At 49.7% G+C, this 11,719-nt stretch overlaps 1 protein-coding gene across 1 annotated transcript; it reads left to right on the forward strand.

Moving 5' to 3' along the window:
* Positions 1–3,531: 3,531 nt before the first annotated feature.
* On the forward strand, positions 3,532–7,187 carry HASPIN (histone H3 associated protein kinase). Its single transcript, XM_018919456.3, has one exon. It carries the CDS (start codon positions 3,783–3,785, stop codon positions 6,540–6,542), a length of 2,760 nt encoding a protein of 919 aa, XP_018775001.3. The 5' UTR covers positions 3,532–3,782; the 3' UTR covers positions 6,543–7,187.
* The last annotated feature ends 4,532 nt before the right edge of the window (positions 7,188–11,719 follow it).

Consider the following 11,719-nt stretch of genomic DNA (forward strand, 5'->3'; position numbering starts at 1 on the left):
GATGTGTCCCAGCTGGGTCCAGCTCAGCCAAGCTGGGTCTGGGGGAGCCAAAGCAATCTGTTTGTGGCACTGCAGCCTCTCTCAGCTCCTTCAGCCCTCTCTGATGAGGACAGGAAATGTCTCTTCAGAGCTGCAATTCAATTACCTCCAAACAAAGCTGCCCCAGCAGGCCCTGGAGCCCAGCAAAGCTCTGCATGGCTCCTCTCTGATGCCCTGGGAAGGCTGAGCTAGAACAGAGACTGGACAGAGTTAAGGAATAAAATAGAGATTTATTCAAAGGATCTCCTCCATGGATGCACCTTGGGCAGCACAAGAGCCCAGCCAGGGCTGCCCCCAAAAGGAACCAAAATGGTCCCAAAATGGTCCCAAAATGAACCAATGGTTCCAAATGCACGATTGGTCACGGGGTCTCTCCCTGGGATCAGCTCTGCTCCATTCCCACCTTGCAGTTCATTGTCCCATTCCAGCTCCAGCCCAGGCAGTCCAATCCTTCTTTTCTCTCTTCAATCCACGTTGTTTCTGCTCCTGGGCTGAGATTTGGGTCATTTGTCCTTGGTCCCCAGCTGGAGCAGGAATTGTTTTGCCTCCCTGCTCTGTGAAGAGAGCTCACCATCCCCTCACATGAAGCTCAGAAATACACACTTCAGCAGCACAGAATGTGAAACATATAAAATCTAAAATCTAGCAGCTGAAGCATCAATGCCAGTGCCTTGTGCTTTAGAATGAAGAAGTACTGATGGCTTTCTCCTGCTGAGCTGAGCTCCCTTTCCCCTGCAAACACCCAGGTCACTGCATTCCCCAGCTCTGCCCACAAACCTGGCAGCTCCTGAGCACACCGAGGGAAACCCAAGGTTTGGGATGCTCCTGCTGTGGGACAAAGCCATCAGCAGCTGGTGTCACCCCTGACTGAAGCAGCATCACCAAACACATCCTGTCCTCCTGTGGGAGGCACACAAATGAAGAAATGCAAAGCTGGATAGGTGAGGGGGCCCCCAGAGATGAAAGCAGGAAGCTGTGGCTCTGCAAACCCTCTGCCACCTTTGCATGAGGCAGAAAGAGAGGTCATGAACCCTGCTGGCAGCTCCAAGGCTGCTCTGGCAGACCTGCAGCAGCTGCTCTCCCACAACACCTGGCCCCAAAGTGCTGCCAGCTCCTTCACCTGCTTGGGGACAGGTGGCTCCTCACCCTGAAGGAAAATTTGACAGTTTTCTGAAAATTTGCCAATCTTCTATCCCTCAGGGAGATGCCACAACCACGCCACAAAGTCAGGCAGGCTCCTGCACAGGGCACTTTATTCAAAATGTAGATTGCAAATAAATTTAGCAGCAGCAGCCAGGGCCAGGCTCCCATGGAAACCTCACAAAAAGCCAGCTGTGGTTTGGATGAGGTGAGTCTTGGCAGTCTTGGCTAATCCCCTAAGTGCCATCCAATTACTGCAAATGTGTTTGGCATCTGCTGCAGTGATTGCAAAGAATTAAATGGTCGATGGCACTCGCCGGAAATTACAATCACAGAGCCCTGTAATGCATTTAGGAGAAAAAACCATCTAAAAAGGAAAATAGCATTACCCACTGCAAGAGCTGACCTCCTTGAGAGCCATGAGGGACAACAAAAGGCATCCAAGTAATGAAGGAAGATCAATTCAGAGAAGAAACTAGAAAAATAAAGGAGAGAAGGATTGTTTGTTCTTTTTCCACCAGGCAATATTGGTTAGGGCAAAGGAGACAGGAACACTTTTGTCTTCTGAAGGTCTGAATGAGAAATCTTTGTTTATTCTGCTGCTGTCTGCAAACACACATTGGATCTGTGGGGTTTATGGTCAACCAAACACAACAGAAATAAATAAAACAACCACAAAAATAGGAGACAGAGAAAGGAACATTACTAAGTGATCATCCTTGACTTTCTTTGGAATTCACAAAGGGGGGCCTGAGATCATTTCCCTGGGAGAACACACGGCCTGGCCAGGCATCTTCTCTCCCCAGACCCTCCAAATTGCAATTAACTGATAACCTGCAGCTGATAATCACCAGGGTCAGTCTCTCAGATTAAAGAATTAAAGATTTCCCTGTGTTCAGTAGGGAAAGGGAAACAGTCAGGAGAAAAATCCCTGAAAGAACAGGAGGCAGCTGCTTTAACTGCACCAGTACAAGAGTTCCACACAGAACCCTGAATATTCTCTGCTCTGCAGTGGCAAATATCCTCCCTCTGCTTCTCCCCACAGTCAAACCTGACTTCACTAAACTCAGAGGCAGAACAAAAGGTGCAGAATTTAACTCTGGGATTTGATTGCTTCTCTGTGCTCAGCAAACCCCTCTGGCTGTCCCACTTGTTGCTGCCCCAAGGGAAGGTCCAGGCTGCCTGTGTGACCCTCAGGTTCTCCTCTTTCAGGTGGAGCTCTCTGCTGGAGATAATTTCCCCCTGATTTTGTTTTTTTTTTCCCCCCAGGAATCAGCAGAACATCTCTTTAAGCTTTTTAAGAACAATGGAAAACAGACACGAAAGGAACAAAACCATCAGCAGCTTTCCAGCTGCAGGAACCCAGTGCTGTGCTGCCACCAAGCTGCGTCCCCTGTCCCCAACCCGAGCGACAGCTGCGACAGCGACACCGAAACCCGCGGGGCTTGAAGGGTCAGGAGCTGCTGGAGGCAGCAGGAGAGCTGCAGGAAAGGCATTTTTGTGCTGTTCTTGTGAGCCAGCCAAGGCTTCCTGGAGATAAGGAAAGCATCTCTCTCGAGGAAGGTACCAAGGCTGTCACCATGACAACGTGAAGATAGAAAATATGAACTTTAGTTGGCTCACAGAGTGATGATGTGTCTCCTTTTCACCTGTTGAGAGTATTGTTTCTTTTTCATGCCCAGTGGGCAGTGTATGTGTTTGTTAAAAAAATGTAAATACCCCGTAAAACTATAAAGGTAACATGTTGCTTTAATAAAAGAGTCTTATAGAGCATTCTGAGCTGAGTGCAGGTGCGACATCGAGCTGCAGCATCCCTGCTGAGCCCTGGGAGAGGTGGGCGTGGATAAAACACGGATCAAAGGAAATAGCATCACCGCGGTCCTGCAGGGCAGGGCAGGGCAGGGCACACCCTGACCCCGGGCACGGCAGCTCAGCGCGCCCTGGAGCCTCCCTGCGCTGGGAATACCTGAAATAAATCCCATTTTTACACCTAGAATCATAGAATGCCGGCATTGGAAAGGACCTTAGAGAAGGTTTATTCCCAAGCTCTCTGCCATGTGCAGGGACACCTCCCCTTACCCCAGGCTGCTCAAGGCTTTATCAAACCTGGCTCTGGGTTTGGGCACCCGCATCCTCCCCGGGCAAGGCGTGCCGGTGTCCCCCGAGCCTCCCGCTGGAGCGCACACGGGTGTAACACACATACATGGGTGTTATGTATACACATACATGGGTGTATTCTGTGCAGAGGTACAGGATATTATACATTAATTAAAGAGACGCCTCTCAGAGTGGGGATGGAGCAGCCCCGGCACCGCTCATCCCGAGGGTCCTGAAACGCCAGGGAAACGCTGCGGAGCGCCGGGACACGGCGGGACACGGCGGGACATCAGGAGCGACACCGGGACACCGAGAGCGACACCGGGACACCGGGAGCGACACCGGGTCGGGGGGCGTGTCCAGGGGCGTGTCCATCAGGCGTGTCCCGTCCGTTGGCCCCGCCCCGCGGTGTGGGCGGGGCAGGCGCTCTCGCGCGCTCTCGCGATACCCGTTCGAACGGGCGGCGGGCGGGCTCGCTCAGAGGGCCCGGCCCGCCCGGCCCCGCCATGCCGCTGCAGCCGCGGCTGCTCCGCACCTACTCGCGGCGCGCCGGCTACCTGCGCCCGCTGCCGCCGCCCGACCGCTGGATCTCGCCGCCGCAGGACCGCAAGCGCCTCTTCAGCTCGACCTCCGCCAGCGCCGCCTCCAGCGCCCTCTCCGCTTCCAGCGCCGGCTCCACCCCCTCGGACGACCCCGAGTTCTCGCCGCCCGGCGGGTGGGCCCCGCAGGCCCTCGGTAAGCGCCCCGCCTGGGCCCGGCGGCTGCGGACCCGCAGGAAGGAGAGCCGGGGCCCGGCCGGGAAGGAGAACCGGGAACCGGCCGGGAAGGAGAACCGGAAGCCGGAGACCCGGGGGCGGGAGACCCGGGGCCGGGGAAAGGAGAACCGGGAGCCGCCGGGGAAGAAGAAGAAGTGGAGCCAGGGCAAAGAGCCCCGCGGGCGCAGAGAGGAACCCCGGCGGTCGCCGCCGTCGCTGTCCTCGCCCTCCCCGTCCCCGTCCCCGCCGCGCGGTTCGCGGCGCCGCCGGCAGGGCCCGCTGTGCGCGGCGCGGCCGCCGCTGCTGTGCAGCACCCCGCAATGGGCCCCGCCGCTCCGCAGCGCCCCGCTGCTGCTCAGCTCCGCCGCCGACAGCGCCTCGGCCCCCGGGGACAGCCCCCCGCGCCGCCGCCGCCGCCGCCGCCGCTCCCCCGTGCGGCTCAGCTCGCTCCTGCTCAGCACCACTATCGAGGGCGGCTCGGTGCTGGGCGAGTCCCTCTCGCAGCACCGGCCGCCCCGCAGCTCGCCCGAGGGATGCTCCGGGCAGCGGCTGTCGCTGCTGGGCGCTGGCGAGGAGGTGCCTGAGTGGTTCCGAGCGCAAGGCTTGGCTCGGAGCTGTGAGCCCCAGCCCGGGCTGCGAGGGTCCCGCCGTGTTCTGAGGTCGGCGGTGCGGGGACCCTGCCCGGCACAGACTGTCCCGTCCCCACTGAAAGCCCCAAGCACTCCCCCGCCCCTGGAGGGTGAGCCACAGCCCCCTGTGCCCTGTGACAGTGGCACTCGTGAGGAGCCCTGTGAGGTCCCCTCTCATCTCACTAGAGCTTCGGCAAAGAAAAGCTCGAGCTGTCAGGGAGACCTGGCCGAGGAGTACCAGCTTGTGCCAGTGGTGGTCCTGGACCGTCTGGAAGTGCCAATGAGGTTGAAAAGCATGAAACTCAACAATCGGGCTGATGTTCAACCTGCCTGCCTGCAGCCAAGATCTCCTGTGGGCCGCCAAGGGATCTTGGAGAACAAACACAAAAGGACCAAGGGTGTCCCTGGGGAGGGCAGCACCTGCAGGAAAGCTTGTATCAGCGGCTTCAGTGCCAGCCGCTGGGGCAGGCACACCCGGCTCCGGCCAAGAAGGCACAAGAACAAGAGGCAGCAGCAGCCTAATAATTCCCTTTTCAGACTCCAGACAAGGCAAAAACGAACTCGGAGGGGAGCTCTGGAGATGTCTGTAGGTGTCAGAGACAATGACTCTTCACTCCTCAATAACTCCTCTTCCTGGGCTAGAGTTCGAGCGTCCCTGTCCTTCCATAAAAAGAAGAAAGTGACCACAGATGAGAGTTTCTGCAGCAGCATCCTGTGCACCCCTTCAGGGAAATCCCAGCTTTCAGGGTACCAAGCCAGCCTGTCTGCTGGGAAAGCTCAGGGCGGCTCCTCGTTTGCTTCCTCCATGGTCCTGCTGGCTCCCAGGGATTCCTCCTCTGTCCTGGAGCTCCTCCTTACAGATGCTGAGAAAGTGTTTGGAGAATGCAACCAGGAGGGCCCTATTGCTTTTGAGGACTGCATTCCTTTGAATAAGATGAAAGATTGCAAGAAAATTGGAGAAGGGGTTTTTGGAGAGGTGTTCCAGATTGACAGCGAGAGAGGACCTGTGGCCTTAAAAATAATTCCCATTGAGGGGACTGAAAAAATAAATGGTGAAGCTCAGAAGAGCTTTGGGGAGATTCTGCCTGAGGTAATCATTTCAAAAGAGCTCAGTCTTCTGTCTGAGGGCTCTGTGAACAGAACTGTGGGGTTCATCAGCCTCTACTCTGTGCACTGTGTCCAGGGGGCCTATCCCAGGTATCTCCTGGAAGCCTGGGACAAATTCCACAAAGAAACAGGCTCGGAAAACGACCGGCCAGACTTTTTTGGGGCCCAGCAGCTCTTCATGGTGCTGGAGTTTGAGTTTGGAGGCCAGGACCTGGAGCGCATGAGGAGCAGCTTCTCCTCGGTGGCGTCAGCCAGGAGCATCCTGCACCAGGTCACTGCATCCCTGGCAGTGGCAGAGCAGGAGCTGCACTTTGAGCACAGGGACCTGCACTGGGGGAACGTGCTGGTGAGAAGCACAAAGCTGAGAGAGCTGCAGTATGTGCTGAATGGAGAGAGCCACTCCATCCCCACTGCTGGCATCCACGTCAACATCATCGACTACACCCTGTCCCGCCTGGAGAAGGACGGGCTCACCGTCTTCTGTGACCTCTCCACGGACCTGGAGCTCTTCCAAGGCACTGGGGACCCCCAGTTTGACATCTACAGGAAGATGAAAGAGGAGAACTCCAATAGCTGGACTGACTACCACCCCCACAGCAACGTCCTCTGGCTGCACTACCTGGCTGATAAACTTTTGAAAGCCATGAGGTACAAGACGAAGGCACTAACTCCTGCCCTGAGGAAAATCAAGATGCAGCTCAGCAAGTTCCACAAGGAAGTGCTGACCTTTGGGTCTGCCCTTGATGTTCTGCACCACAGCAGCCTCTTCCAGTGAGCAGGGATCCAAGGACTGAGCCACTGGTGCTGCCTTTCTCCTCTGCTTTCTCCTCTGCCTTTTTGTATGTGTTGGCACAATGAAGTGTTTTGATTGGTTCCCAATATTTTTAACACATTATCAAAAATGTCCTAAAAAATCCCCCCCAATGTCTTCTGCTCTAAGATATTTCCATACCTGCTGGTTTTGAGGGGTGCTGGAAAGGAGACAACAGAGCTGACTTTGGAGAAAGGAGGGGGAAAGAGACTTTTTCAAGCTCAGTTAATGCTCTTAATTTCACATAGATTTTCTTACCATTTTAGCCTTAGATTATTAAAAGTTCTTTTCTTACTGTATTGTCTTTTATACAGATTCTTTTTTTAAAGGTAAAAACTCTTCATTTCTGGACAGTGAGGACAAAGGTTGAATATTGTTGGCTCATTGGAGACAGAAGGGAAAATCCATCCTTTGATTTAATTTTGGCAAAATTTATACCTTGAATGAAGGTATAAAATGTAAATATGTGAAGTTTCTAAGTTTCTGTAAAGGGTTTTAAACCCTCTAATCTGCACTAGTCTGTTTTTTTTTCCCCTCTCTTAAGAACCAAGGAAGAGGTACCTGATTGTGAAAAAAAAAAAAAAAAAGACAAAGTACCTGTGTTCCTGATTTTTAATGGTTATGATGTTGTGGTCTTGTGCACTGATAGGAACTCAAATCTGTAACCTGGTGGTAGCACTGAAGCAATTCCTTCCTTTATCTGCAGAAGAAGATGCCCAAGGTAATAAAAGTTATCTAGCCCTGACTGCAGGTGGACCAGATGCCCCAGACTGGAGGCTCTTACATTCAATCCCAACTCCCTGTTTTCAAGAAGTCCTTTGCTAACATTCCTGTTTATTAAAGAAACTGGGCTGAAGAGAACAATAAATCAAACTGAAGTGAAAAGTGAATTAAATTCTGGTCCAATGACACAGATGCATTAAGAAATTAAGAGGCAGCATCATCAAATTCATTATAACTGCAATGCTCTCCATGCAGTCCAGTGAATAAATGTTGAATTTGTGCATCTCAAAGATTCATCTTGGACCCTCTCTTGAAGTCTCCTTTTTACAAACCCAACAAGGAGAACCTGGGGTGGTTTTATTGTTCTGCCTTCCAGACACTGCAGAAAGTGACCTGACAATCTGCAGTGCTGCAAATTATTAAAATGGAAATTGTGCTGGAATGTTCCCAGGCATCCTCTCAACCTTTTTTTTCCCCTAATTGAACAAAATCATGCACTGTAATTGAATGGTCTTAAAACCCACTTGGTAAAGCCTGCAGTGAATGCTTATCTGACATCAAGGAGTGTTCCAGTCACAATGATGCTAATTTCATTTATGCTTAAAAAAAAAAAAAGAAAAAAAAAAGGATGGATGAAGCCACATTATTTTTTTGTCTGCCTTGGTGCTTTGTTTCTGATTTGAGAACCGATTTTGGCTGTACAGGAGGGATGGGGCATTGGCAGGAATTAATGCCAGGAGAGGTGACAGCCCCCAGGGGGACCTGGTGCAGGAATTTGGAGATTCTGAAAGCTGAAACTTCAGAATGTTTCCCTGAAAACCAATTTGCTGATTTGTGAGCATGTAGTAATTTTCATTAGTCAAAATGTAAAGTCCTACCTCCCCCCAAACTGGACATTAAATTAATATAGAAACCATTCCTTTAAACTGTGCTTGCAAGGAAGTGCAGCTGCCAGAGCTGAGCCCTCATTTCCTTTTTTAAAGATGCTCTCTGATTAAAAAAAAACACAGAAAAAAATATCATGTACTAATCAGCCCTCATAAATTTTAATGGGAGGATGGTGACAAAAAAGGAATTGGAATAGTAAATTTCCCCTAATCAAGTTAAATGCCCTGAACATGTTTTCATCTGAGTGAAAGCTTTACTTGGAACAGAGCTGGATTATATATTTTAGAGATCTGCTCTCCCTGCTGAGGAAAGAGGATTCCAGAGCCCAGTTTGCCCCTTCAGAAAACACCAATTTTTTAATAATCACCACCCTGAAATCAGAGCCTTAAAGGGTGCTCCATCTTTTACTGAAATAAGGAACTTTGAGCAAAGCTAAAATTATCCTGAGGGAGGGAAATATTTTTCACATGGATCCAAAGGATTTAGGAGAGTGAAAAGAATGAGCCTGGTTTTGTGTAACTGGTAAATCAGATGAATTCCAGGTGGGAATTCTGGTGTTTCCAGGTCAAAGTGGATTTTGTGGTGAAGCCAGCAACCCTCACTTGGAATATGCTTTCATCCAAGTGCCAAATCTCTGAAAATTTTGCCTATTTTGATGGAGAAGACAGATAAAATATGGATTACCCTGTGAATACTCTCTAACTCACCAGGGTGCTGTTAAAACATGTAATTTTTTGCTCATTCCCTTCTGGAAAAATGAGACATTAAGTGCAGGAATATGAAAATGATCTCTTGCCTTGAGAAGCTGAAAGAGAAGGAAGAGCAGCTCTGGCCTCAGTGTAGAGAGAATGCAGAGCAGCTGCTCAGAATATCATTCAGAGGCAGGAAAAAAGGGAAAATTGTAATTTCTGCCCAATTCTGCAGTTCCTGACTGCTGCAGTTAATGGTGCTGCTGGTGCCCAGCAGGAGAGGAGGCTGCCAAGGGAGAAGGAATTCTCCTTAGAGCTGAATAAAAACACTGGGAAATTCAATTCGACCTGGGACTGCTCCCATAAAACAAATTAGGTACAAATAGCCCAATAAAAGCTCGGGACTCTTGAATCAGATAAATCCAGTATTTAGGCTCTCCTCCTAACAAGTGAAATGCTCCTTCCCCTCCCTGGAGCTCCTTGCAAGGTTTGTTTGGGTAGTAAATCACTTGGTGCCTGAGCAGGGTTTCCTCTCAGCACTTTGCTGAGAGCCCTGGGGCTGTTCTACCAGCTCACCTCCTAAAATGCAGATTTTTGGAGTAGTTCAGGAGCAGAGTTGTCACACAGAGTCATCTCCACTGTCAGTGGCACTTTCATGGTCACTTCAGCATGGCCCCCACTGATCCTTCCTAGGAGCAGACAGAAAATGGGGTTTAATTTAATGAGAGGCCTGCAGCATCCTGGTTCTTGGAATTTGGGGGAATTACTCCCTCCAAAAGCTTTCCCACACAGGACAATGCAACCAGCCCAGTTAATTATTCAATATTCGTTAGGGGGTGTAGGAAAATTGTTCCTTTTCAGTCTCAAAGGAGACCCCTCCATGCTTTATGGGACATTTACCATTCAGGGGTGACTTTAGGCACTCTTGCACTTGTTCAGCTCCTCAGCCAATCTGCAGGGTGGATTTTCACCATGGGCTGATGCCTTCTGTCAAATGCAAGCTGAGCAGCTCTTTGCTGCACTGCTCTGCTGTTCATCTGCTCCTAATGAAATGCCAGAATTGGGATTTTTAGGAGGATTCTTGTTGTTTAAACCTCAGTCTGTGCTTTGGGATCTCCTGGGACAGCCCCAGAGATGAGGCACTGTAGGAATGGGAGGCTATTGAAGGAAGAATTGCAGGGAAAGTCAAAAAACACCACTGAGGGATTGAAAAAAACACCTTTTGCACAAAGAGGAGGTTTTATACAAACTCTAAATGCAAAATCTGGAGAGTGCAACTCTGAGTCACTGGATTGTCAAAGGCAGATGAGCAGTGCAGATGGGCTGGTGGCTGCAGCCCTTGTGAGGGCACTGACAGCAAACACAGATCAGGTCACATCAAACCACCCTCGTTTTCCTAAGGCTGCAGGTCCAGAATGTCTTTACATGCACACAAAATTCCCAACACCTCAATGGAGAATTAAAACTAAAAGACTCATCTAGTGATGAGTTCAGCTCCCAGGAAAAGGTTTATAAGCAACAACATAAAATCATCACTGTGGACAAGGTCTTGGTAAAGAAACTCCAGTTCTTTACCCCTGGATTGCCACAGGACAGTAATATTATTTTTTTCCCCAGTGATGAGAAGTTTTTCTTGGTTAAATATTCAAGCTGAGAGGCAAAGCTTTGCAGAGATGAGATTTCTTCCTTTTTCTACTCACCAGTAAATATCTCCTGTCTGTGGCTGGTGTTCCTGGAGAAGTTCAATGATAATTAACAATTAGATGTTGTGTGCAGAGGTACTCAGCAGTGCTGACCAACACTCCAGAATCTCATGAATTATTCTTAGGAAATAAATGTACAACAACATCAGAATCCCTGAGGGCACTGCAGCCACACTCATTAGTGTTCATTACTGCTCAGGGCTGAATGCTGTCCCCACTTCTGTGTCCTCTGCTTTATGAACACCTAATTAAATATTTAACTGGGGTAAGGGCTCCTAATTGCTACTAAAGCAGCAACACATCTCAACTGGACCAGAATTCCCAGATTTTACCTCGCCAAGGCACTGAAATACTCAGATTGTTGTATCAAAACACAGTTTTGCTGTTTTGGAAAATGAGGATTCTCTCAGGGTTGAATCTCACGCTGGTGAGACAGGGGACAGCTGGTCTTGAGTTAGTGAAGAGCAGATCAGGAACAGAATCAAATATAAATTTGGAGCTGAGATATTCCAGGAAAAACGTTTTAAGGAAGCCTGGCAGCAAGAACAAGAACTGCTCAGTGTTTCCATGCTGTGTCACCTGGAGCAGGCTGGCCTATTTACAGCAGTTCCAGTTTCTGCTGGGAATGTTCAGAACACACAAAATCCCAAGAGCCTGAAGGAGCAGACAGCCAAAATACACCAGTATGGGCAGAGCTTCAGGATTAAACGTGGTATTTATGTTTCCATTAGATAAACACATTATCTAGCAGCTCCAATTCTTTCTCTGGAGTTTGTTTTCAAATCCAAAATGCAAAGAGAAAATCAAACCCATCTGCCCTGCCTCTGTCTGTGAGAGCTCCACAGGTCACTCAGCTGACAGGGATCTGATTGAGAATGAGGGACAGTATGTAAATAAATTAAATTTTGTATAAATAAGCTAAATTATCAGTGCTGAACTGCAGACATCAAGGTCTTCTCAGACCTTCATCTGAGTTAATTCATGTTCCTATCTCGTGTTTGTCCAAATCTTTAGACATACAAGGCAAAACCCTTTGTGACTTGGACTGAAGGGTTTATATTTTAGATAATTTCTATCACTGGGAAAGATATTTTTTTTAATGTCCCTCTGATGCTGAATTAAAAATAGAATAATGACA

Source organism: Serinus canaria, chromosome 19 (genome assembly GCF_022539315.1).
Source record: "Serinus canaria isolate serCan28SL12 chromosome 19, serCan2020, whole genome shotgun sequence".
Classification (NCBI taxonomy): domain Eukaryota; kingdom Metazoa; phylum Chordata; class Aves; order Passeriformes; family Fringillidae; genus Serinus; species Serinus canaria.